Source organism: Halichoerus grypus, chromosome 1 (genome assembly GCF_964656455.1).
Source record: "Halichoerus grypus chromosome 1, mHalGry1.hap1.1, whole genome shotgun sequence".
Lineage (NCBI taxonomy): Eukaryota > Metazoa > Chordata > Mammalia > Carnivora > Phocidae > Halichoerus > Halichoerus grypus.
The window spans coordinates 82,244,467-82,270,512 of NC_135712.1; the positions used below are offsets into that span (position 1 = coordinate 82,244,467).

Here is a 26,046-nt window from a genome sequence, read left to right on the forward strand (position 1 = left end):
CTAACTGGGGTGCTGTGTGAGCAGAGTTCCTCTGCATGTGCCTACATCCGTTCCTTCTAAAGACAGAGCATTGAGCATTTGCCTTATACCAGGGCCTCTGGAAATGGTTTTTACTCCTGCCCTAATTAATGGGAAACAGGATCCAGCTATGTAGAAGAATGTACTCTAATTGATAGTATGATATACCGGTGCACTAGGTGCCATGGCGGGGGCCAGGTGAGTGGCGTAATCACTTCTACTTGGCTGGGAGGCTGAGGGAGAGACGGTGACATCTGACCTGGGCTTTGGAGTACAGCCATTTGCCAGCGGAGAAAGAAGGTAAGATAAGGCCGTCACAGGGAGAGGGACTAGCAAGGGCTAATAATAACAGTAAGGCGTGAAAGTACACACGGTGTTCGGGGCACAGAGCCATCCAGCTTGGGCTGGATCACGGGGGGGCGCGGCAGAGAGGGGCTGGGGAAGTGGCTGCCCAGCAGGGAAAGGACTTGATCCCGGAGGCAGTTGGGAGCCATGGAGATTTTCAAACACGTTTTTCAAAGTTGTTTCTGTCCACAGTCTGGAGTACAGACTGGAAAGTGGAGAGAGACCGGAGACAGTCCAGAAGAGGCACCAGATACGGATGCCTGAGTGGGATGGGCCAGGTGGAGAAGACAGAGCTCGGTACACATTTCCACGACTTAAAAGTAGCTTTTCTTTTGGGTTACTTCCATTTACAAGCATGGGTCAAAACCCGAGTTGTATGATCGGAAGAAAGCAGTTTCCTCCCTTATCTCTGACAATAGCATTCTGGATGCATTGTGTTCAGGTCTAGAATAATGAAGAAAACAACAAAAGTTAAGACATTGCTTTTTAATCCTTGGCGAGGCCACATAGCATTGTAGTCAAAACAGCCTTGGGCGTTAAAATTCTGGCATTCAGACCCTTGGCCTTGCCACTTACTGGAGCGTCTTGAGGAAAGTCACTGACACTCTCAGCATCATCTGTAAATGGGGGTGGCAACACTAACCTCGCAGGGTCGTTTGGCAGATTAAATGAGAAAATGTATAGGTTGCCTTTAGCACTGTGCCTGGAACATCATTTATTCGCAACTGATAGTTATTATTAATTTTTAACTGCAGCTATTGCTCCAGAGCAATTAAGGAACTGCTCTTAATTCAGCTCAGCTGCTTATCCTTGCCAGCAAAATTCCCAGGTGCTGGGGTGGTGAGCAACCCCACTGGACATGCATCACTCTGTCCCCTCTTCACTCCCTCCCCCAGCTCTAGCCGGCTCCAGGGTCACCCAGGCGCTTGTCAACCACAGGCAGATTGTGGCGCTGTCTGGGGAAGGCCCCACGGTCCCCTCCCTCTGCAACAGTGGGCTGTCAGGCTGGCATGTCCTAGAGCCTGCGTGCTGATGGGACGGCAGCACGCCCAGAAGCAGCTTGCTTCTTGCACAAAGGATGGGCTCCATCTTCCAGTTGTCACATGTGTGTAGATGGCGCTGGAGCGGGGACCGTCCCTGTCTGGCTTCAGGCTCCGTGTGAGTGGGCGTCACCACTCCAGTGGGGCAGCCGAGTAGGGAGGTCTTCTTACTGGGGCTGAACTCATTCTTTGTTTTTTCCTCCACTACTGGCTTCTCTTCTCACCCTTGCACTTACCATTCTTAACCCTCAAATCGTTCTCTGAGGAATATTAGAAGTTGAAATGTGCATCTATGTTCCATCTTCTGTTGTGGTTAAGATATTTTACAGTGTTGATAGTAAGACCTTGCCCTTCTGTTGCACCTTCCGTCAAAGGATTTCTAAAAGTACTCCGAGATATTCACACCAAGCTTCAAGATACCCAGGAAGAGGAAAATGTGATTCAAACTGTGTGGTGAGAGGGAAGGAGATGGATGTCCCCAAATGCTTTGCTCCGTGCCCAGAGCAGGGAGCCTTGGATCATTAGTGCCTTCCCGCTAATGACACACTGCTCCCTGCGGGCTGGCCCCGGGGAGCTGCAGCCTTGGGGGAGTGGTTCTCCTCCACCAGACTCTAAGTATAGGGCATCCCAGGAGGCTCGGCCCACGCTCCACAGATCTCAGAGTCGCAGGCTGGGTGGGAGCAGTCTTGCCCATCCGCCCCCAGCCCCTGTGAATAACCCTGGGGAGACCATTCCTTCTGGACCAGGGGGTGCCTGGACTGTTAGCAGATCACAGCCGATACCAAAGATTACCCTGTCCCTCTGACATTTGTCTCCCATATGCTGGATCACGGGAATCAGAATGCCCTGGTGCCTCTAAGTGGCTCAGTCTCCTGCAATGAGTGGCAAGTACAGGGAGCACCCGCCCCTTAAACCTCCAAGTCACAGCCCTGACGTTAACTCCGTCCCTCCTAAGATGGCTAACGTCATTCTCTCTGTACAGACCACTCCTCATAAGCTTGGTGCTAAACCCTTTGTTTAGATTAGAAATAAATCCTCGTTCCAAATCCATCACCCCCACCAAAACCAAAACCAAACAAAACAAAAAACAAAAAACCCACTAACAGCAACAACAAAAGATAACTTGGGGCTTCTCTCTCTCCTCAGTTATTCTTACTCCTTTATCATCACCACCTATGTCATAAAAGCATTGTGGTTTTTGTCCCCATTCCTGAAGGCAGGTGGCATGTTAGTCATAATTCAGACTGGCATCCCACCTACGTTTGTTCTATTGCTCATCTGGCCCCACCGGGACCTTCCATTTCTGATATGCCATTCTAAGCAGGCTGCCTCATGCACAGTGGGCAACCCTTGCCCTCAACCTTCCTTACTCCACTCTAGGCCAGACCCATTGCACAACTGAACCCTAGAGTCCTTCCACAGTAATACAATATGTCACACAACTACTGAAGATCTATGTGCAAGATAAGTCACAGGTCTTTAGTTCCTTGGCCATGTGAATACCATTAGTCTCTTCTCAGATAAGTATTAATTTAATTTGTGAATAGGTAATACCTGCCCATGGTTCAAAATCTAACACTGTATACTAAAAGGCATACAGTGAAAATCTCCCTCCTACCCACAGCCTCCTCACCCCTGGCAACATTTAGTTGCCTTTGTTTGTTGTGTATCCTTCCAGTGTTTATGTGCACAAAACCAAATGCAACTCTATTATCTAATTTCCAACCTACTACGATAAAGGTCAAGTTCTGCACTTTGCTTTTTTTATTTAACCATGTGTCTTAGTGATCCTTCCATAATAATATACAGGGAGTTTCCTTATTCTGTTTCATAGCTGCATGGTATCCCATTTGTTCCACTAAATGGACATAACTTATTCAACCAGACACTTATTGGTGGACATCTAGGTTATTTTCAAAGCCTTGCTATGACAAAAAAAAAATGCAGTGAAGAACCTGACAATATTTCATTTTGCACGTATGCAGTTCTGTTAGGATAAATTCCTAGAAGTAAATTCCTTGGTCAGAGACTAGTAGTGAATTATTGAAAAATTAAGCTAAAACCACCTACATTTGAGGGTAGTGTTACCGTGTCCACAGTAACAACCCATTTTATGATGTACTGATATTTTATCACCAAGGGAGGAATCACCAATATTGTCCTCATAGAAATCTGAGGGAACTGAGATTATGAAAGTGACTTCCACACAATCCTACTTCACATAGTTGTTGTGACCAAAACTGAAACTAGGACTTTTCATTCAGAAATTCCCTGCTTTCTATGTATAATGCTGCCTCCTGAATTAGCAAGGCAGGGGGACAGGAAATTTTACTCAACCAGAACTTATCATTTTCTGAAAACGTTACCTCCTTGGTTGAATATCTCGTCATTCTTTTAGATCTCCACCTGGAGAACTTAATGGTACCATGGCCCCCATGCTTGTTTGGCCAGAGAATCACAGTTAAGCTACTTGCCAGACCATCCTACTTAAAAAGTCAGTGCAACTTCAGGTGGAACTGGGACTGGAAATTAAAACTGTTTTGTTCAGAATGGGGGTTAACATTAAAACACCCTCCAGGGGCACCTGGGTGGCTCAGTTGTTGGGTGTCTGACTTGATCTCGGCTCAGGTCTTGATCTCAGGGTTGTGAGTTTGGGCCCAGCATGGAGCCTACTTAAAAAAACAAAACAAAACAAAAATACCCTCCGGACAAACTGATCTTCTGGTGGCCTTATTTCCAGAATAAGATCATTCTCTTGAAACCGTAAGAGAAATACCACGTTTCAGCATCAACGAGGAATTTGTTAATTTCCCCGATGAAAACTGTGGTATTGGGGGATAGACAGGGGAGCAGGCAATGTGATCTTTCAGAGATTTTTACTTCACTAAAGGATTTTGGAAATATCTGATATTTGGAAAAACTTAGACTCAATGATGGTTTAGGTCTTTTAAATAGAAGGGTAAAATTTTGCCCTTCTTGTGGAGAATTGTGGAGACAGATTAAGAGAAAAGATATGACTCATCCAGGCCAATATTTCACTATGAAAACTGAAAGAATTTGTTAATTTAAAGACAACTTCCAGAGGCACCTGGGTGGCTTAGTCAGTTGGGTGGCCGACTCTTGATCTCAGCTCAGGTCTTGATCTCAGGGTCCTGAGTTCAAGCCCTGTACTGGGCTCCACAATGGGCATGGAGCCTACTTAAAAAATAAAGACAACGTCCACAGAGAAGAAACTGATGGTTGCAGGAGTGAGGGGGCAGGGGGATGGACAAAATGGATGAAGGGAGTAGGAGATATAGTCCTCCAGTTACGGGGTGAATGAGTCACAGGAATGAAAGGTACAGCATAAGGAATAGTCAATGATATTGTAACAGTGTTGTATGGTGACAGACCGTAGCTACACTTGTGAGCATAACATAACACATGAAGGTGTCCGATCACTATGTCTGAGACTAATGTGTCGACTAGACTAAAATTTTTTTAAAAAGGCAATTTCCTCATCCTCTGCTTTATTTTCTTATATATTTTTGCAGACTTTTATTATTTGCTAGTGTAATTCTTTCAAAAAAATCTGACTTAAATGAATGTACAAAAAAGTTAAAAACTACACAGTGGAATCCACATAAGACAACTTTGTGGGCAAAAGAATTTGTCCCTTCTTCAATTTGAATAAGGTACACACATGCCCAGAAATTTGATTTTGTTATTAAAAGTGGTTTGATCTCTTAGAGACACTAATAGAACCCACAGAAAAATATCTCAACACGTTAATGAAGAGTTCTTGATTCACGCACCTGTCACTCCAATCGGGTACGCCTCTTGATTTGACTGGTGTGTTTCCCCTGGTATGAAAAGCACAGGGAAGCCAAATCATAATGACAAGCGTTCTTGATGCGCAAGGAACTAGATAAAAGGAGTTTGGTGTGTGGTATAGGATCTAACAATTTGCTGCATCTCTCCCCACAAAAGGAAGGCTTACCAGTGGCTAAAGAGCCCCAAATGGTTGAAATTATGCTACCAATTTTCTCTCCTGGGATTTCCTACTTGCCCCTGTTTCATCTACTCGCCCCCATTTTATTAACATACTCTTTCTTTAGATTTATTAACACCACCATTAACCTATTTTCCCTAAACTTTCCTCATGATAGGAATCACCTGGAGTGCTTGACAAAAATAGATTTCTGAATAGAAATTTCTAAGGAAAGGCCTGGCATTCTGTATATTTAACAAACACCCAGGTGATTTTTCCCAGGGGGGTTTGGGAACAATTAGTTCAGTGCGTCTCAAAATGTAATGTTCCTACAAAGCACCTGCTCCTGATTCCATTGGTCTAGAGAGGGTCCTAGATTCTCCATTCCTAACAAGCTCCCCCGGCCTCTGGCCAGGGGACCGGCCCCATTTTGAGTAAGATGCCGCAGTGGTTTTCAAAAGGCGCTCCTGGGCCAGTGGCCTGGGCAGTACCGCAGAACCTCCTAGAAGGGCAAATTCCCAGCCTACACGTAATGAATCAGAAACGCTGGGGTGCAATCCAGCAGTCTGTTTTAACAAGGCTTCCAGGTGAGATTTTGATGCATACTAAAATTCAAGAACCACAGATCTGTAGTTATGCTTAGCTGCTTCCTACTGCTTCTGATTGGGAGGTTATTTCATTTGAGATGACCCTTTGTACATTTCTGATTTGATTCATGATATCTGCCTTTAGATATATGTTTTACTCCATTGGGGTGATACCTTACTAGCACCTTTGTCAAGTGTGCGGGAAATATTGGCAAGAAACTCATCTTAGAGTATTTGGGGGAACTTATTCCTTGTTATCTTTAATTTGTATTAATACAAGGTAATCTGTCAGAGCGGGGTTCACAAATGCTTAAAGGGACCAAACACTCAGGGAAGACCTTTAAGTGAAGTGGCAGAGTTTCAGGGAGGAGGTCTGGCTTCAGAAAGCAGGGGTGCCTCGGCTCCACCCAGCAGGTGCCAGGCCAGGTGGGGATGTGAGCCCAGAGGGGTTACATCTTCCAATTGCTTATGAGAAGCCAGAAGAAGCCAACTTTTCACGGGAAATCTCATGATTTTTAAGTGTTGGCAAACTATTCAGATTTGTTGTAAATATTCTGTGTGCCTAACAAGCGAGGCTTCTGTTAGCAACTCCACATTGGAGGGACTCGTTAGGGAGGTCATTGATTCACTGGCCTGGCTCATAAAGAAGAGAAAGCCGGCTCCAGAGGTCCACTGCTGGGAAACCCAAACCCAAACCATTTACCATGCTCTTGGGAAAGGCCCCTCAATTCCTCTAAGTAGCTCCCGGGGCAGCTGCAGGTTTGAGCTCATAGAAATATGTGGAGCATTTGTAATTGGAAAATGGACAGTGTCACATTGTGTGATCCATCTGGGAGCAAAGAACATCTTTTTTTTTTTTTTTTAAGATTTTTTATTTATTTATTTGACGGAGACACAGCGAGAGAAGGAACACAAGTGGCAGGGAGGGGTGGGAGATGGAGAAGCAGGCTCCCCGCCGAGCAGGAATCCTGATGCGGGGCTTGATCCCAGGACCCTGGGACCATGACCTGAGCCAGAGGCAGACGCTCAACGACTGAGCCACCCAGGCGCCCCTGACTATATATCCTGTAGTCAGGATAGCTCTGCCTAGGGGCAGATCCAGATTCCATGAGTCCTGAGGCTTATACAATTTGGAGGGACCCTATTTAAGAAAAATATGTGAAATGATGAATGCAAAGTTATCTATGAAAGTACAAAGAAATCTTAACCCAATGTGGGAAATGTTTACTCTTGCAAATTTTACAAAGAGCAAATGCCTGCTTCTGCCTCGGAAGGGCCCATACAAACAGGGGCCCTGGGGCGTCCTGGGTGTCCCCACATACCTGCCTCCGTCCTGGTGACCACTGGGATGCAGGCAGGGGCTAGGATAGGACTGGACGGGTTGGTGTTCTGGGTGCTGGTGATGCTCTATTTCTTCACCTTTGTGGGAAGGTGGATACCAGGGGGTTTATTTTACAACAATGTGTTCAGCTGTTCGCTTACATTATTTAGAGTTTCATGTATATTTCATAATTTGAAAAAGCATTTGGCCCTTTTTTAAGTCAGCAAAAATAACACATTTCATTGGGCAAAGTAGTTCTTCAATAAACATTTGTTGAATGAATGCACAAGTAAATGAATGATTTCAAATCTATTCAGCCACTATATATCACGGGCCTAAATGTGTAAGGATCCCCACTAGGTATTGTGTTATTAAAAACATTATAGTAGGGTGCCTGGGTGGCTCAGTCTTTAAGCGGCTGCCTTCGGCTCAGGTCATGATCCCACATTGGGCTCCCTGCTCAGCGGGGAGGCTGCTTCTCCCTCTGCCTCTGCCCGCAGCTCCCCTTGCTTGTGCTCTCTCTCTCTGTCAAATAAATAAAATAAAATCTTTAAAAATAAATAAATAAATACATTATAGTATTTGCTATTTAAGTAGAAGGAGAAGTAGAAAAAAAATTTTTTTTTTGAGAGCGAGAGAGAGCACTCATGCTTGCACCAGGGTTGGGTGGGGGGGCTGGCCAGAGGGAGAGAGAGAATCCTGAGCACACTCCACGCCCAGGGGCTCAACCTCATGACCCTGAAATCATGACTTGAGCCGAAATCAAGAGTTGGATGCTTAAGTGACCAAGCCACCCAGGCGCCCCTAAATAAAATTTAATGAAAGAAATAAAATAGGGGTACCTGGATGGATCAGTCTGTAGAGCATGTGACTTGATCTCAGGGTGGTAGGTTCAAGCCCCACGTTGGGTGTAGATCTTACTTAAAGAGAAAAGAAAAGAAAGAAAATAATTATATTTTATTTTAGTTTATCATTTTAAAAAGTTAATCTTATTTTTTTACTATTGTTTTCTATATAAAACTAAAAATATAAAAATATAAATATTGTTTTATATATAAGCTGGATACAGGCTTTAAAAAGTAAAGATTTAAATTTAATACCATTAACCAAAGTTCTATTATTTTTAGCTTTAAAAAATTTTAATCTACAGTCAGGTAGAGAGAACACAAAAACAAAAGAAATTGGTATTTATTTAACATATTCTAAAGGCCAGATGAATAATATTTTTAAAATCGTGTAATTCCACGCACTAGCATAACCACTATTATTATTTTATTTCCTTCAGTCTTTTTACACTTTTACACTAGGTACACTTTTTACATAGTTAAAGTCATAGTGTCCAGGGGCGCCTGGGGTGGTTCAGTCGGTTAAGTGTCTGACTTTTGATTTTGGCTCAGGTCATGATCTCAGGGTTGTGAGATCCGAGCCCTGCATTGGACTCCGTGCTTGGTGCAGAGTCTGCTTAAGATTCTCTCCCTCTATTCCCCGCCCCCACCCCCCTGATCCAGCTCTCTCTCTCTCTCTCTCTCAAATAAATAAATAAATAAATATTTAAAAAAATTCATAGTGTCCATAAAATTTCAATCCTGATTGTACCTAATACATCATAAGCATTTTCTATGTTGGTACATGCTCTTCATAATTCTAATTTTAAAAACTGCACAATTACTCCTTAGAATATAATTTATATAACTATGCTTCTAATCTTAGACATTCAGATTTTTAAAATTTTTGCTATTATAAAATAATGCAGCACTAAACATTGTGATGTACATAGCTTTCTTTTTTCATATTGTCATATGCCTGAGGATACATTTCCCTCAATTTTCTTTTCCCTATAAACACATGTATTTCATTTGTGCACTCTAAAAAAGAACCAGAATTGGAGTGGAAGTGAGAGAAGGAAACAGGTGGGGAGATGGTACAAAAGGGAACATCCCGACGCAGAGATATTCAAAATTGTTCACCTTGATTGAATCCAAGACAGAACTTCAATTTTTTTGCATTAAAATTCATAGAACACATTTTTCTCCTATCAGGGATGTTCTTCTACATTTCGCTGGTCACTGTGGATATTTTGTCCAAACTGACAGAGTAGGTCACTCTCTGGAGAATCCATTTCTCAGGTTGTCAGAAATTATGATCGCTATCAAGAGAGATTTTTAGTAGCCAAATGTTGCAGATTTGCAATTGCCTAATCATCCTCTAGATGACATTTCATTCCAATTTAATTGAAGAAATTGAGCATCTATATTGTTTCTATTTTCTGTATCAAAAATCTGGACAAGTAGTGCGGTGATTTTTTTTTCTGATTTGTGAATGTAATTGCGTGAAGAGTCATAAAAAGCTTTTATTATACATTTACTTAATTACCTTTTCTGTGAAGTCTGGGCAAAACCCTCAAAGGCAGGCATAAACAAAACAGTCCTTCTGCTCAAGCAGTTTATATTTTATTAGGAAATCAGGAACATAAACCTGAGTCCATTAACCTTCTAAGTAAAGTTTATGTTCTTAAAAAATATATATGACACTCGTGGGAAATGTGAACACAAACTGGACACTTGAAGATCTTAAGGAATTACGGTTACTTTTTAAGTGAGCTAATGGTATTGTATCTTTTTTTTTCTAAAATCCCCTTCTTTTAGAGATATGGAAATACATATGAATAAAATGTATTATATATTAGATTTGCATCAAAATTATGCAGGCCATGGGAATGGATGGGGCATCAACTCAAGGCTGGCCTTGAGTTGATAATCGTAGAAGTTGGGGGATGGGTACATTTGGGCGATTTGGTCTACTTTTGTATATATTTGAAAACTTTTATAAATCATTACACCATATTTAGCTTTCCCTGGACTGTGAAATCAAAGCACTAAATATGACTGGAGCCTCAATGATCTACCACACAGCACATTATACTCTCTCAACCTTCATATCCTACCCAGCCAGCCCGCCTGGCCTTTCTTCCCGGGCCTCTCCCCGACTCTTCCGGTCGGCCAGGTCAGCTCGCAGTTTCTGCCCTGCATTACTCAGAGACACCTACCTGGAAGGGAGATGTTGACAAAGAAACTTGGTTAGTGAGAAATTGTGCTTACTTTGACCCATGCTTGAACTTTAAAATCTATGTTTATTTGGGAATAAAACAGAAATGATTCATCTTATGAATTTCCTCAGGGCCGGTGGAATCCTGAATTCTCTTAGATGAGTTTATTCATTCTAAGCTCTAATTGAAACCACAATGTGGAAACCGGTTGGCTCTTCTCTTATATATTCTGTTAGAAGCAGCAACATCTGCCAGCATCTCAATTCCTGCTTCCTTGGCATTGGGTTGAATTAATCAATAGAGTATATAACTAACACACAAAAAAAGCCAAATAAAAAAATCTTCCAGTAAAGCAAATGGAAAATTACAAAATAAAAGCTTAATTTTCTGCAGTTTTTCAAGGAAGGTAAAAGAGATTCATTTTTCTTTTGATTTGAATTGTTTTGAATTAAAATTGAAAGTGATAGTATAAACCTGGGATACTCTCGGGAACCATTTCTTTTGTTGTATTCCCTGTGTTGAAATTGTTCCCTCTTAATTCATTGAATTATATCATGGTAATTACCCAAGTCACTGTTATTAAATAGAAAATCTGATGCCACCATTTTTTGATTTTAGATTCATAGTAGACAGGATGATCCCATCGTGAGAAGGGAGTAAATTTTTAATATTTTGAAGGCTTGGTTTCTAACATCTATTCTAATTTAAATATCCAGTTTAATGGTTCCCAACCTCTTTACCTTTTAGATTCTCCTTAATTATTCTATCAACAGGAACTTTTGGCATGAAAACAATTTTTTTCCCTAACAAATGACAGGTATTTATTAACAAGTTATCAAGTAACTTCTCCATTTTTTTAAAGTAATCAAAGAACACATGCGGTTCATAATGAGCTTGGAATAATATGTATTACCACCCTGAACTAAAATAGCCCCAGCTAAAAGGAAAGAATTTCAGTTTGTTAGCAGGTGAAAGCTTTTATTTTTTTCTTTATCCAAGCCATTTCTGTTACTTTTTTACATAGTGAAAATGGTCTGCAATTCTATATTACTACCTTTGCAAACTGTAGTTGGGCTAATAGCTCTACTCATTAAATTATATCATTCAGAGCTCCTATAAAAGAGCCTTGGTAGCAAAAAAATAATAGCTTTTTTTAAAGATGACTTTTCCCCCTTCTCATTCATAGGCATTATTACACATAAAATTGCGTGAACTGGTAAATAATCTTTTGGGTATATGCTTTCTTACATTTTTTTTCCTTCTGTGTTTTCTCGCTGTAAAACCGATGTCCCTGGCTATTGCTGGAGAGGAGACGCATCCTGAGGATGACACGTGGACATGGGCTCACCAGGCAGGCAGGTGGTAAAACAAGTGGTCTATTTGGAAGCGCTTTGTCTCCCTACCAACTGTCTCTTCTGCCCCTTGAGTGTTCAGCCCGGTTCAGCTCAGTTCATTGGGGGAGTGCTAGGCCAGTAGACAATACTTTAGGAGACCTAAAAATGTATGACACATGGTCCCTGACTTGGAGGACGTACAGTCTAATCATCAGTAGAGGAAAAATGACATGGGCAGAAATACCTAAGATGAGAGGCAAAATGAGCCAAGTGCTCTAGGGATTTCAAACAGCCTGCTTGGGTTGAACAGGTGTGTGTGTGTGTGTGTGTGTGTGTGTGTGTGTGTGTGTGTATTTGTAGGGGGTTGTCACTTCTAGCTGTAGGGGCTGAGGAGCATGATGGAGGAACTGGATGGTGAAAGAAGAGGAAGCCTACGGAAGGTAAACATAGGGAGATGGGGCCAAGGGTGTTCCTAATGGAGAAGCAGAAACACCAGATCATTTGTCTTGTCTATCTACGGTTCCAGGGAATTGGTCTTACACAATTGTGTGAGCTGGTTAAGCAGTCTCTCTGAGCCATTGTCTCCATGTCTAATGTTGGAACCTGAAAGCCACCATACAGGCAGGAAGGGATGATGGATGTGAAGTAGGGGAGATCAAGAGAGGGCTGGAAGCCACAAGCATGAGATGGGATTCCGTGAGGATGGACTGAAAGCTGTGTCAGTTCCTGTGACCTCTGACCTTGGTGTCAAGGCTATTCTGCAGAAGTGAGGACCCTAGGTCACAGAACCAAACACAAACACCTGGCTCAGGAGTTGGAGAAGCTGAAGGGAGAATCCAGGGCAAAGAAGAGAAACTGCAGGCTTAGTTGCTGCTTCACGCCAATGAGGTGAATCAGCACGTTAGCCAAACTGTGTGTGAGCCACAAAATGGCTGCTTCCCTCTGCCCTCCAAATCTCCAAGAATCTTCCCAATGGCCCACCCTAATAGAAAAATACAAGAAAGGAAATTCTGGGAAATGTAGATCAGATGCATTCCATGCCATCACAGCTTGTATCCAGAGTTTGGAGCTTCTGAAAATTAAGCTAAAGAGTTAAGATGGTATCAACATAAGTGGCCACTGGAATTTTTTGAGCCAGAGGAACAGCAATGAAGCTGACCTTAAGGACAATGAAGTGGTGAGCAGGACAGATTGGAGGGCCTAACTCACGAGCTCAGAATGCTGGTAAGTGGTAGCAAGGGGATTCAGGAGGTTGGAGTAGAAAGGAAAGTGGCAGAGCCGTGCCTAGAAATTTTACTGCTGTGGCCAGTGCACGAAGCTTGCTTTTGTGTGTTTGGGGAAGAGAGCAGATCTACATACAAAGCATTGCCTGCTCTTGACGTTGGTACAGTTGTCCCATCCATTTTATTCAGCATTAAAAATTTCAGTGCCCTGGGTCAAAGTCCCAAGTTTGTGACCCTAGAAGTTTGTGGTCCTAAAGAGAGGAGATCAGTGGATATTTGTCATGTTTTATGACACCCAACAATAGCAATTGAAAATCCTTTTTGTGTTTGGGGAATTTTCCACATTAAGGATCCCGCTGGAAGCCAGTACATCACTCTCTTAGCTAACTTTTAACCTAGGGAGACTCCAATTTGTAAGAAAACAGGAAGAAACAGGCGCCAAACAGAATCACCTTTTTATTACTGAATAGTATTCTGTTATATGGATATACCACATTTTCTTCATCCATTCACCAACTGATAAACATTTGAATATTTCCCAGTTTTTGTCTATTATATACAATGCTGCTATAAACATTCTTCTACATGTCTTCTGGATACACATCTAATAGTGCAATGGCTGGGTCAAATGGTAACTTTAAGTTGTAAGAAACTGCCAAACTATTTTCCGGGTTTCCATTTTACATTTCCATCAGCAGTGCATGAGGATCAGGTTTCTCTACATGTTCACCCAAGCTTGGGAAGGTCCACCTTTTTAATTATAGCCATTCTTATGGATGTGTAGTGTTAGCTTGTGGTTTTAATTTGCAGTTCCCCAATGACCAATGATGTTGAATTTCCATATAAATTTTGGGATCAGCTCATCAACTTCTACAAAGCCTACTGGGATTTTGATAGGGATTGCACTGAATCTCTGTAACAATTTGGGGGAGATTTGCCATCCTACCAATATTGAGTCTTTGAATCCATGAACATGGGATATTTCTCCACTTATTTAGATCTTCTTTAATTTCTCTCAGCAATGTTTTATAATTTTCAGTGTACAAATATTTCACTTTTGTTAAATTTATTCCCAAGTATTATTTTTTGATCCTATTGTGAGTGAAATTTTCTTAATTTTAGATTGTTTGTTGATAGTATATAGAAACACAATTCATTTTTAAAATATTGATCTTGTATCCAATGGCCTTGCTGAACTCATTTTTTTGTTTGAGCAGCTTTGGGCAGGGGTGGGGGACTCCTTAGAGTTTTCTATGTATAGGACAATATCATCTGAGAATAAAGACAGTTTTCCTTCTTTTTTCTAATCTGGAGACCTTAAAATTTTTTTTCTTAATAGGCTAGAACCTCTGTTCAAGGTTGATTAGAGTTGGAAAGAGCAAATGTCTTTGCCTTGTTCCCATTATAGGGAGAAGCATTCAGTCTTTCACAATTAAGTATGATAATAACACTAGGTTTGTTTTGTTTGTTTCAGGTTTTTTTGTAGATGCCCTTTATCAGGTAAGGAACTTCCCTTATATTCCTAGTTTGTTGAGAATTTTTACCATGAATGTATGTTAGGTTTTGTTAAATGCTTTTTCTGCATCTATTGAGATGATTGTATTGTTTTTTTTAAAAAGTCCTTTTTTTTCCTCCATCACTTTTCTTTTCTTCTTTTTAAAGGTTTTATTTATTTATCTGTCAGAGAGAGAAAGAGCACAAGCAGGCAGAGCAGGCAGAGGGAGAAGCAGGCTCCCCACTGAGCAAGGAACCCGATGCGGGGCTTGATCCCAGGACCCTGGGATCACGACCTAAGCTGAAGCAGATGCTTAACCAACTGAGCCACCCAGGTGTCCCTGATTGCATTGTTTTTGTCTTAATCCTATTAATGTGGTATGTTACATTAACTGATTTTCAACTATTAAACCAACTTTGCATTCCTGGGTACATGGTCATGGTATATAATCCTTTCATACATTACTGGATTTAGTTTGCTAATATTTTTAAAGGGTTTTTGCATTTATGTATTAGTCTGTAGTTTTATTTTCTTTGATATCAGGTTTTGGTTTCGCATCAGGAAAATACTGGCCTCATGGAATTGACATTTGCCTTGCTTCTATAGACAGGTAAATAGAATTTGCATTATTGTAATTTTTGCATTTATTTGTTTCTTTTTCATTTTGAGAAACAAGTTTCATAAGTTATTTTTAACACAGAAATTAGATCTTATCTACTGGTTTGACCACCAAAATTTAATAGATGTTTCATCTGAGAACCCATGCAGGGTCCTCTATTCACAGTATTTGTCTGTTGATTGCAGACAGGGGCAGAGACAGATGGCATGCCAGAGACCTAAGTACCTCAAAATCAAACTTCCCAACTGATCACAGACAGGAGAAAGTTGCCACCTTCTTTTTCTCTACTGTAGTGTAGAGGGATAGAAAAACGTCTCCTGAGTAGTCATGGACCATTGTTGTAACTTCTTATCATAGCCCCTTGAGATTTGGGGAAGAAATGTGATAATTATATATATAACCAGTCAAGCTCGCTCTACTGATCAAAGTGTTTCTATTTTTTTTTTTAAGATTTTATTTATTTATTTGAGAGAGAGACAGAGCGCAGCAGGGGGAGGGGCAGAGGGAGAGGGAGAAGGACAAAGACAAGCAGACTCCCTGCTGAGTGGGGAGCGCAACACAGGGCTTTATCCCGGGACCCTGAGATAATGACCTGAGCTGAAGTCAGATGTTTAACTGACTGAGCCACCCAGGTGCCCCCAAAGTGTTTCTCGATGCCAAAGCCGTATCAAGTGTCAGAAGAATCTGTGTGTTGATCTAGTGTTTGGAAGGAATTGACTATCTAGCCAGTGTTTCCCTCATCATGTAATCTTAATATTTGTTATGATCATGGTTGATTTGGGTTACTTTTCAGTGTATGAAACATAAAGAACAATCACAATACTCTACATGAGCGTGCCTTTTGATTAAAGAGACATCCAAATGTAACAGGAAAGAACTGCTTTTTTTCCAAACATCACTTTAAATGACTTTTTTCTTCTGAAAACAAACCAAGTCACCTCAGACTGAGACTCACTGGTATTCATTCTTTAGAAGGCCACTCATATGTTACCTCTTCTAGAATGAGCAAGTGCCTGCCACAGCATTACATACGCTGTCTCATTTACTCTTCACATAATACTCTGAGGTGTAGGTATTTTATAGATGAAGAAACTGGGGCTCATATTAAGAAATATGCCAACATCACCTTTTTTTTTTTTAAAAGCTTATTTATTTATTTGAGAAAGAGAGACAGAGATAGCAACAGAGATCACAAGCAGGGAGAGGGAGAAGCAGGCTCCCCATCCCAGGACCCTGGGATCATGACCTGAGCCGAAGGCAGCCGCTTAACCAACTGAGCCACCCAGGCTCCCAGCCAACATCACCTTTATAATAAAATGGTGGCGTCTGGTTCCAGCACAGATCTAGGTAACCTGAAGCCCACTCTCTCCTGCTGTGCACAGCCCCCCCCACAGTCCCGCTGGGCTTCTCAGATGCAGTACCTGTGCAGCTGTCTCAGAGACCCTTTTCCCACCCCCCGGAGTTCCCACATCATCTGATCCTGAGTTCCTGGGGGGTAGGCAGGGATGCCAGGACTGTCTGGTTCTTTCTTTGTATTTCTAGTACTTCATACTATGGCTGACGTGCAGGTATTCAACGAATGTTGAAATAATGACCGAGTGAGAACAATTTTACCTCCTAGGCTTTTGAGGAAAGCTCAGATATGAAGGAAATCAGGAATTTATCTAATCCAGACTTGCCAGTCAGTGGAGTTGAGGCTCTAAGAAGACAGGTGTGATTTGCCCACTCATCTGGAGACAGTCAAATTAGAACACAGTTGTCTTAGTCCGTGGCTCTTTCAGGGAACCCATAGGCCAGTTTCTGACGTTTCAAAGCTGATCCTGCTCCTCAGTTTGTAAGGTATATAAAGGTAATGCACATGTAAAAATAATAACAAGGGATCTGAATCTTAAATCATGTAAAGATAACATTGTAGGAAAAAAATTCTACCTACAGTGACTTCATGAGGGACTTAACACTATTCATTACTTCTTTTGAGAAATCATCCATCTGAAGGATTAGAATCAAATCTTAAGACTCTTCAGCCGAAACATCAACCAAACACCTGGCTCTGGGTTGGTGGACTAAGAATCTGGGCTCTGAGCCAGAGGCTTCACCCAAGGTGTATGGCCCTGTCCTATGCGCCCAGCCTGAGTGAGGTGTTTTCTTACACATTTCACAGCTCTGTTGTTACTCGGCAGGGCTGGATCCTATCAATCACGAATGAAAATAATCCCTTCCTCTCTCCTGCCCCCTCCCACTGGCTGTTCCTTCCAGCCAGACCTGACCTGCCAACTGTGCTGTCACCAGTGCTCACCCACCAAGCCTGACCCTGGGCCACCATGCTCCCTCCCCGCTTTACCCCCTCCCCCCCCCCCCCCGCACCCCTCTTTCAGGTCAGGCTGTCAACAAAATCAGGGGACCTCTTCAAATTCTCTAAAATTCATTGCTATGTTTCAAAGTGGTGGTATGCAACCACAACATTTTCCTTCCGGTCGGCTGAGAGTGGCCATGTCACACATTTTCTCTCTGAAGAACTCAGAACCCAATCACCTCCTTTCCCACGTGTCCTGAAGGGTCCTCACATTAACCCATTTGGGCTTCACTTGTAGATTCCTTCATTGACTTCCTCTTTCTGTAGATTTGTTTTCAAAATGATCATCTCACAATAGGAGCTTCTTTGTGATTTTCATCGTTTTTTTCTCTTTCATAGGGCTGTAGGCTAATCTGACCCTGATATTAATTCATTTTAAATTTTACAATATTTGCACAGAAATCTTCCCTTTCACCAACTCTTCTCTCTCCACCCATCCCAAATAAGGTCTTTGAAAAGGGTGACCTATCTTAATGGAAGTGGAGAAAATGGCACTTACTTATTTACTGGGTACCATATTACTGTAGAGCCCTGAAAAAAACCCTCAAAACTCTAAGGCGGCTGTGAGATGTTTCAGTGTTTCATATGTCTTATTTTGATTGAAAAATACTTATACACAAATCCCATTTAACAGGATGACATGGTCAGGGCCAGGCCAATTATTGGTGTGTGGTAGATATTTATAAATTTATATGGGTGATTTTCCTAGTTTGCTATCTATACCAAAAACATTTACTTCATATATATAAACATATATACTTGTTATTAATAATTCATTGATTACTTATATATATTATTTTTATATATATTTAAAGAATTCACATTACCTTCTTGCCAAATTTTTTTCTAGTTGAACTACATTAGCTTCCCCAATGCTAAATATTTTTGTACTACTGTTGGTTATATATAGATATAACCAATTTATTGGTTTTCATTTATTTCCTGGAAGTAAGGGTACTTATTTCTCCCACTTGTTGACCTTCTGTTTCCAGGCCAGACACTGTCTGGACCTCCTGTGCTGGCCAATGTAGTAGCCATTACCATAGGTGGCAACTAAACACTTGAAATGTGACTAGTCCAAATTAAGATGTACTTTAAGTATAAAATACAGATCAGATTTTAAAGACTTGCTCTGAAAGAATGTAAGCTATCTCAATAATATCTTAGATTGAGTACATGCGGCTATGCTGATATTTTGGATATCTTAGGTTAAATATTAAAAACAAAACAGGGGAAGCCTGTTTCTTTTCACTGTTTTAAATGTCACTGCTAGAAAATTTAAAATTTCATATGTGCCTCACATTTGTAGCATGCATTATATTTGCCATACAGTGCTAGTTTAGGTACTTCATACACTTAGAAGTGAATGAATGAGTAAATGAATGAGACAAGCTACACTTTCCTGATCTTTGAGGACAGCTCATAATTGTCTACCCGGAAGGAATCAAACAAACTCAGGGTTTGATCAAAACTTAACTACAGTTCAACCCAATCTTCTCATTTTGTAATTGAGAATACACAGTCCCAGAGAAATTTGCACGCCCTCTGCACTATCCACTGAATAAAGACAGGAAAGCAAGGTGTTGATTCAATACCAGCATTTTTTCTGTCATCATCAGTGGTAAATGCCTTGGTAAAGATATCCAAAGTATCCAGGGACGAACGCCCTGGATTCTAGAGGACTATCAACTATACTACCTGTCGAACTATTTCAGCCTTTATGATTACTCTCTGCAACTGACCAGAGCCGTCTAAGACGGACACGTAGACCAGGCTGCAGTCTCATGTGGGAGGGACCAAGCTGGGCTGGGCGGGGAGGTCCACGATGGACACCTTAGGACATTGTACATTGTGACATCATCGGTGATGGTCTCAGAAGGTTTCCCACTGCTGGCCCTCCAGTCTCAGCTGTTACTGCAAGTCCATTCCTCTACCATGAGTGTGGAGCAGCTAAAATCAACAGATCCACATGTACCTTGAGGTGACAGACTGGCTCTGGTGAATACTCCCTTTTTCTGTTTAGAGGTGCCCCTTTCGTTGGCTCTTTTGTGCGAAGAGGACAATGGTGCTCATTTTTCTAAGGACAGTCCTTAAGGATAAGGTTTCTCCTTTTGTCCTGATTAAGGATTCATATTCAAATAGTTCAGAATGTGGGGGAAAGAGTCCCAGGCAGCCATTCATTTCTTCGGCGGCACTGATGATGCTTACTAGGGAAAGGAGAGCCAAAAGGCTTCCATTTTTTCTCCTCCCCCGGTGAGTTAGGCATGAGTCTGGGGCTATGGCTCTCACGTTAGATTCCCTGCAACCCCACTAGTTCCCATCCCTGCTCTGGAGGCCTAGTCCTGTCACCTTTTAAAATATTATCATTCTGGATCGATAAGACGGAAATGCCACGTTTTACTCAGACTAAAATAGGTTGCGTTGGTCAGTCTCATTTACTCCTATGTATTTATAAATAGGCGGGCTTGAATTCAACAAGCACATTTATGTAAATGTTGGGCAAAATTGAGTCCACCCAAGTGAAGCGTGGGAGGGTGGTGGCTGTGCATCCCAGACTAGTGCCTTTGAACTGTAACTATGTATACATGGCTGCCCTGCAGGCTTAATTTTAGCTAGATGAACTACCAGAAATGTTAGCAATCTGTCTCTTCAGATTACTTTTGCTCTTTCTCTTTGCTAAACGACAGATTTTAAAAGTATGGAATCCTTGGTTTCACATGTTTCTTTAAACAGAACTGTAACAATTTTATCAGCGATTATATTTATCTTAACGTGAATTTTTAAGCATCTGAGGCAACATTCATTTTCAAGTAGTTGCATGTTTTACCTTGAAAAGTTACACTATAAACTATATTAATTTGTCTATGTAGCTATAGATATACAGTGAATATATATGTATCCATGTACATTCTCTGTGTGTATATATATATATAGATATATACACACACATATATATGTGTTATATATAGAGATGTGTGTGTGTATATTCACACACACACGGAGGGAATAAGGATAGTGGATTTCAGCTGGATGGTTCCATCTTATTTCTTATTTTGTATTGAGATTGTCACTTAGGAAATAATCTTTACAAATTCTGCTCTTTAAAAAACCCCAAAGTCTTAACTTAAATATCTGAAACCTCATGACAAAAAAGTAACATGAACATGTTAATGAATTTTCCTTAGTTGATCAAATATTGTAATTTATGCTTTATCTTCAGGGTTTTCCATCAAAAATGATCAGGACAACTTTAACAAATATGTTTCTCTCAATAATGATGATTGAGTAATAACTCTCCATTTCACATTCAGTTCTGTAGCTTGTAAGTGCAGTCATGGGAACAGTCGCTACTACATTTACCATCTGACCATATGGTATAACATACAGCTGCCAAAGAGGACAGACATTCCATTACAATAACAAACAACATAGGCATAGTCTTAAGGCAAATCGACAGACGTCAGATATCTTCCTTTTAATTTATCCAACTATTATCACGTGGCACATACCTGTGTCATATATGTTAGATACTTGCTTTGACACTGAAAACTCCAAGATGTGTGCAGCTGGATCTCTGACCTGGAAGAGTACACAGTCTGGCAGGGGAGGTGGTCATGCAGGCAAATGACTATCTTATGATGTCACGATGTCCTATGTGTAATAGAAGCATATACAAGGTGTCACAAGTGCAGAAAGAAAAACAACGCCTAACTGCTGGAATCCAGGAATGAACGAGGTCAGGAGATAATCACAGAGAAGATGGTCTTTGAATTGAGTATGAGGTCTTGGTAGGAAATACAGTGTGGTGGTTAAAAGAATCGTCTGTAGCCAGACTCTATGGTTTAAATCCCAGCTCTACTGCCTACCAACCAAGGAAGCTTAGGCATGTTATTTAACCTTTCTGTGCTTCAGTTTCCTCCTCTGTAGAATGGGTATCATCACTGGGCACAGTTCCTAGGGCTGAAGTGAGGATTATGTGAGTTAATGTGTGCCATGGGCTCAGAACAGTGCATGGCACATGGAAAGCCCTCAATCAGTATTAGTTCCAATGCCAGGGATAGCAGAATGAGAGAAAGCAAGGAGACACAAAGGATCATGGCAGGCTTGGCTTGTCAAAACTGAAATTTGAGGTGTATTTGTGTGGAAGGTGGTGGGGAATGACAAGGGTGGTGGGCAGATTATGGCAAGAGAGCCTCATATGCCACACCCATGAGGCTCATGTTTTATGGGGCCTGTAGAGAATTTTAAGGAACAAATTCGGGTTTGTGTTATAGAAAGATAACTCTGGAGCAATGGGGAATGAGTAGAGGCCCGATTAGTTAAGAGGTTACTGATGAGAAGAGATATGATCAAGGCTCGGCTGGGGGATTGAGGGTAGGGTGGAGATTCAAAGTTAAAATTGATAAGACTTGGTGACTGATTAGATTAAGGGGTTGAGGTAGAAGGAGTTGTGGATGACTCTTGAACTTCTAGTTTGGGTGATTTGGTAAAGAGACTGGAGGAAAAGCAGGCTTGGGGATCAGGTTTGGGATTTGTCAAAATCGATGGGCCTGTGATGTGACCAAAATTAGTGTTTAGGCCTGCCACTCGGGAGCTGGAAGTCAAGATTCAGTACTCCTCAAGATCGAGGTAGCAGCTGACATTGTGGGAATGTGAGTGAGAGCATGATAAAGGTTGTATACCGGAAGAGATTCAGGGATGGTTTGGGAACATTTCAGAGCCAAAGAAAGCTGAGTCAGCAAAGGAGAGTATTCATAGAAGGAGGAGGAAAATGTAGAAGAAAGTGGAATCATGGAAAATGATGGAGAGGAAATTCAAGGAGGAAGTGTTCAAATGTAGGAGAGAGGTCAGGTAGAATGAGAACTGAGAATTGTACTTCGGATTTGGCAATTAGAAAAAGAGCTTAAGAAAACCCATGAGCTATTACCTCAGTTAAGTATAACAGAGTGGATAAAGAGATACAGTGAATCCTTTTCATCACGACCCTAGATGTTAGTTAATATTTCAGGTCAAATCTAGGGGAATTCCTGGAGAACATCCAGGGTTGTGGGCCAGCTTCAGGCTGGCTACATGAAGCAGATCTGGTCTGTCCTCACGGAGCTATTTACCCAGAACCTAGCAAGGGGCTGTGGTGGCCAGAGATTTGTCTTAGTAGAGGTCTGGGAGCTCCTGATAAATGGCTGGCTCCAGAAAGTGTTAAGTGGCCCTGGGGCATTGCCAAAGAAGTTCTCTGGCATTGATAAGAACTTCAAAGCCCTGAAGTTATAGAGTTGATCTGGTAGCTTGTGCCGGTGTTGGAAGGAAAATGGGTGTTGGTGAGGATGGTGGTAACAGGTTGATTCAAGTTGGTTCTGTTCTGGAACACATCCAGACTCTTGGCTCTGTCTTAGATGTGATTTTTCTGATTAGGTTTGCTTCATTACCTGTTTTCTTATTTCCTTCGTGTAAGTGTCTCATCTCTCCAACCGGATAGTCAATTTCTTAAGGGCAGGGACCACACTCCAAACAGTGTTTTGAACTCCCTGTAAGCACATTCCTGTCCAGTTGAACCCTAGCTCAGAATCCTGGTATCCTCAGCCTCACCGGACTTAGAACCAAGAATAGGTCAAGCCTCTACAGTGCACCTGGCACGACGTCAACCATCAGAAAACAACAACAACAACAAAACAAGACTTCCAGTTACTTCCCAAAACTTATCCTAGTAAGGTTGAACTGAGGGGATATTTAGAGCAAGCAGTAGGTGTTGATACTGCAACTTTTGCCACTCGTTGGATGCGCTGGGCCTTGACCCCTCAGGACTCCTGGCCAAGAACTCCAAGGCCACCACACTGGTCTCCCAGCGGACACTTAGGTTGGGGAAGAATCTGTGCCATGCTAAAGGACGTTACGGCTCCCACGTGGCTAGACTAAGGTCTCCTCTGGTATGTCCACACAGGGGACCTGATGCAGTCCGGATATTGTAACTGGGGGGGGGAGGGGGGCAAAAAAGGAAATACAGGGTGGAGGTGTTTTCACCTTTTTTTTTTTTTGGTATTGATGGGGAGGGGTGGTTTGGGATGGATCTAGCGCCTCAGCTCTATCCCTTCCAGTCTCCCTCGGCTGCTCAAGTTATTGGCCACCGCTCGTCCCCTCCTCGAAACGGTGTAGACACTGCCGGCACCGTCCGACGGCGGAAGGAGCGCGTAGGAAGCGGAGGTGGGTGTCCCCCGGCCCCCCACCCCGCCGGAGACCGCCAGGCGCGGCGGGAGGATGTCGGCACGCGGAGGGCGTGCGTCGCCCACCCTCCTCCCCCGCCCGCGCCCCCCGCCCTGGGGGACCCCGCGCCCAGGGGAAGCCCCGCGCGGGTGCCGGACGCCCGCCCCAGTCCCTCCGCCTCCCCGAGGCCCGGGGCTGCCTCCTCGGGCCGCGCCGGGGCCGCCCGCACTGCGCATGAGCGGGAGCCCGGCAAGCCCGTGAGAGGAGCCGCCGCCGCCGCCGCCGTCCATTCGCTGCGGAGCCGGAGGAGGAGGGGAGAGGCCTGGAGGACACCAACATGGTGAGGCACTGCGGCCGCCCGCCTGCCCGCCCCGCCGGCTGGGGGCCGGCGCAGCTGCGCACCCCCGCCCCGCCGCCCTCCGCCCCGTGGCGACCCCGCCGCCCCGAGCCTCGGCCCACGGCCTCCGTCCGCTCCCCGGCGGGGCTCTCCTCCCCTCCTCTCCCTTCCTCCTTCGCCCCTTCCCGCCCGGGCGCCGCCGCTACGCGAGAGCCGAGGAGGCGGAGCGGAGCTGGGCCTAGTCGGGAGCCCCGGGGAGTTTGGGGCGCGGGGCGCGGCCCCCGGTGCCCCTCGCCGGGCCCGGCGCGGGTGGGGGAGGCGTTGGGGCGGGGGGAGGGGATGGGGCAACGGCCCTACCCTGGCCGGGCCCCCTCGCCGGCTCCATTGTGTCTGGCCGGGGACCGGGCTCCGGGGTTCCGGGTGAGGAGCCTCCCCCCGCCCCGGAGCCGGGGCTTCCCCCTCCGCCCCGCCGGCGAGAAGGAAAGACTTTCCCGGCGCTCCTCTCCCTCCTCCGCTCCCGGCTCCAACACCCCTCAAGTCTCCAGGCAGTTTCGCTTGGGGCGGGGTATTAGCCCTTTTCCTTTCTCCATCACCTCTTGATGCGTCCCATGCTTTTGGAAAATGAGAGTTTAACTGGCCAGTTGGTGGAGGTTATAGTCGCCTCTCCGCCGAGAACATGGGAAACCGCTGAGCTTGGGGGACGTGGTGGGGGGCGGGGAGTACGGAAGTGCAACCTGTTCTCATTTCATAAAATTAGGAGAAACAGACTTGCTACCTTTTGAGCACATGTTTAATTTGCTTGGGGTGGGAGGAATAATTGCTTTATTATGCCAGTTAAAGACCATTTGTGATTTTTAAAAAACAGTTTGTCAAGTTATTTCCCTCTTTTTTGTTTGGGGGAAAAAAAAACCTAACAGTCTTCTTACCAGCTTGAAGAAGTAGTCAAGTTATCTGTTTACATTTTGGTAATCTTGTACCTGACTCTTTCGGGTTCTCTTTTTTCCAGAAGTGATATTTGGCATTATAGTTTGAGCATGAGTTGAATTCCATGCAGGTTACTGTATGAATAGACAGTAAAAATGATATTGTTGTCCTTTTGCTCATGGGGAACATAAAGGCCTCTTTGAGGAGGGTGTATGTGTGTGTCTGTGTTAAGGGAATGCCCCAGTATCTTTGTTTTTAGTTGGGCTTATTTCTGCTGAATAACACTTATCTAGCTCCAGCCTCTAACTTGGCAGAATTTTGGTGTCATGTATGGATATGTGGTTCGGTTTGTCATATATTCCATGGTAAGTTTCATGAAAATTTGTCATTTGTACTTGTAAGAAAACTTTGCCATAAAGTATAGGTTAATGTTTGGATCGACATTGCAGTATTCAAAGATATACTAGGGCGTCTAAACATTTTCTAAATTTTTAAAAAGTATTTTGAGGGTCATAGGCACTACTTCTAAAGTTTTCAGACTCTTGGCACGTAGATAAATAGTAAGTTTGAAGTAATGAAATGTAATTCCCTGGTAAACACTCTGTGAGAGCACTGAAATGTGTTCTGTTCATAATAGTCTGTAATTCAGCAGCATCCTCTAGAAACCAGGCTCTTGATAATGCTCATCACCTGCCCAGGAATTCAGGATTCATGTGGTTCGTGCAAGAGTTCAGCTTGGATTGGAGCTTGTAAACTTCTGTCCTTTTGTTAATAGTAAATTAGCTAGTTTTGGAACTTAGCCATAACTCATCTAATGATAACAGTAGTGGCAACATATCACTAATTTAAAACACTTTCTGTGGCTGAACTCAGATCATGTCACTAGAATTGTCTTGGTATGCTCTTGTTAGTTTAGAAACTAAATCACCACGCACTCTAATAGAATTTAGGCTGTAAGATTTTTCTAGTTAAGTTTTTCATCATAAATTTAAATTATAATTGTTTCTTGATACAATTTTTGGGCTAATATTTCTCAGTATGTGTAGCTCAGGCTATTTCTAGAAGACATGTTATTGTTAATTCTAGGGTAGGCTTAAATGATGGGATATCTGAAATATTTTGTATAAAAAAATGTTCAGTTAGCCCTGCCTGACACATACACGGGCCAAAAATAACTCCCAAACTAGACAGTATTATGTTAATTTCTGAAAATCTTTAAAAAGTATTCAAAATTTCTGG

At 42.9% G+C, this 26,046-nt stretch overlaps 1 protein-coding gene and 1 long non-coding RNA gene across 5 annotated transcripts in view; one reads left to right on the forward strand and one right to left on the reverse strand.

Moving 5' to 3' along the window:
* Positions 1-711: 711 nt before the first annotated feature.
* LOC118531203 (uncharacterized) lies at positions 712-24,294 on the reverse strand. Its single transcript, XR_013446350.1, has 5 exons — positions 24,241-24,294; positions 20,861-21,002; positions 8,124-8,197; positions 5,198-5,245; positions 712-807 (listed from the first exon to the last, which is right to left on the reverse strand). It is a non-coding gene; the product is annotated as an uncharacterized LOC118531203 (long non-coding RNA).
* The window catches only part of DCUN1D1 (defective in cullin neddylation 1 domain containing 1), a 31,339-nt gene continuing 28,706 nt past the window's right edge, over positions 23,414-26,046 (forward strand). Inside the window, exon 1 of one of the 4 annotated variants that reach the window (XM_078068593.1) lies at positions 23,414-23,546. Coding sequence is in view for 3 of the 4 variants with exons in the window: in XM_078068596.1 (XP_077924722.1) it covers positions 25,134-25,172 (39 nt within the window). In the remaining variant the exon portion in view is untranslated. Of the gene's footprint in view, positions 23,547-23,751; positions 23,887-24,376; positions 25,173-26,046 lie in introns of those variants that run through there. The other 3 variants (XM_078068588.1, XM_078068596.1, XM_036085128.2) reach the window with 3 other exon arrangements.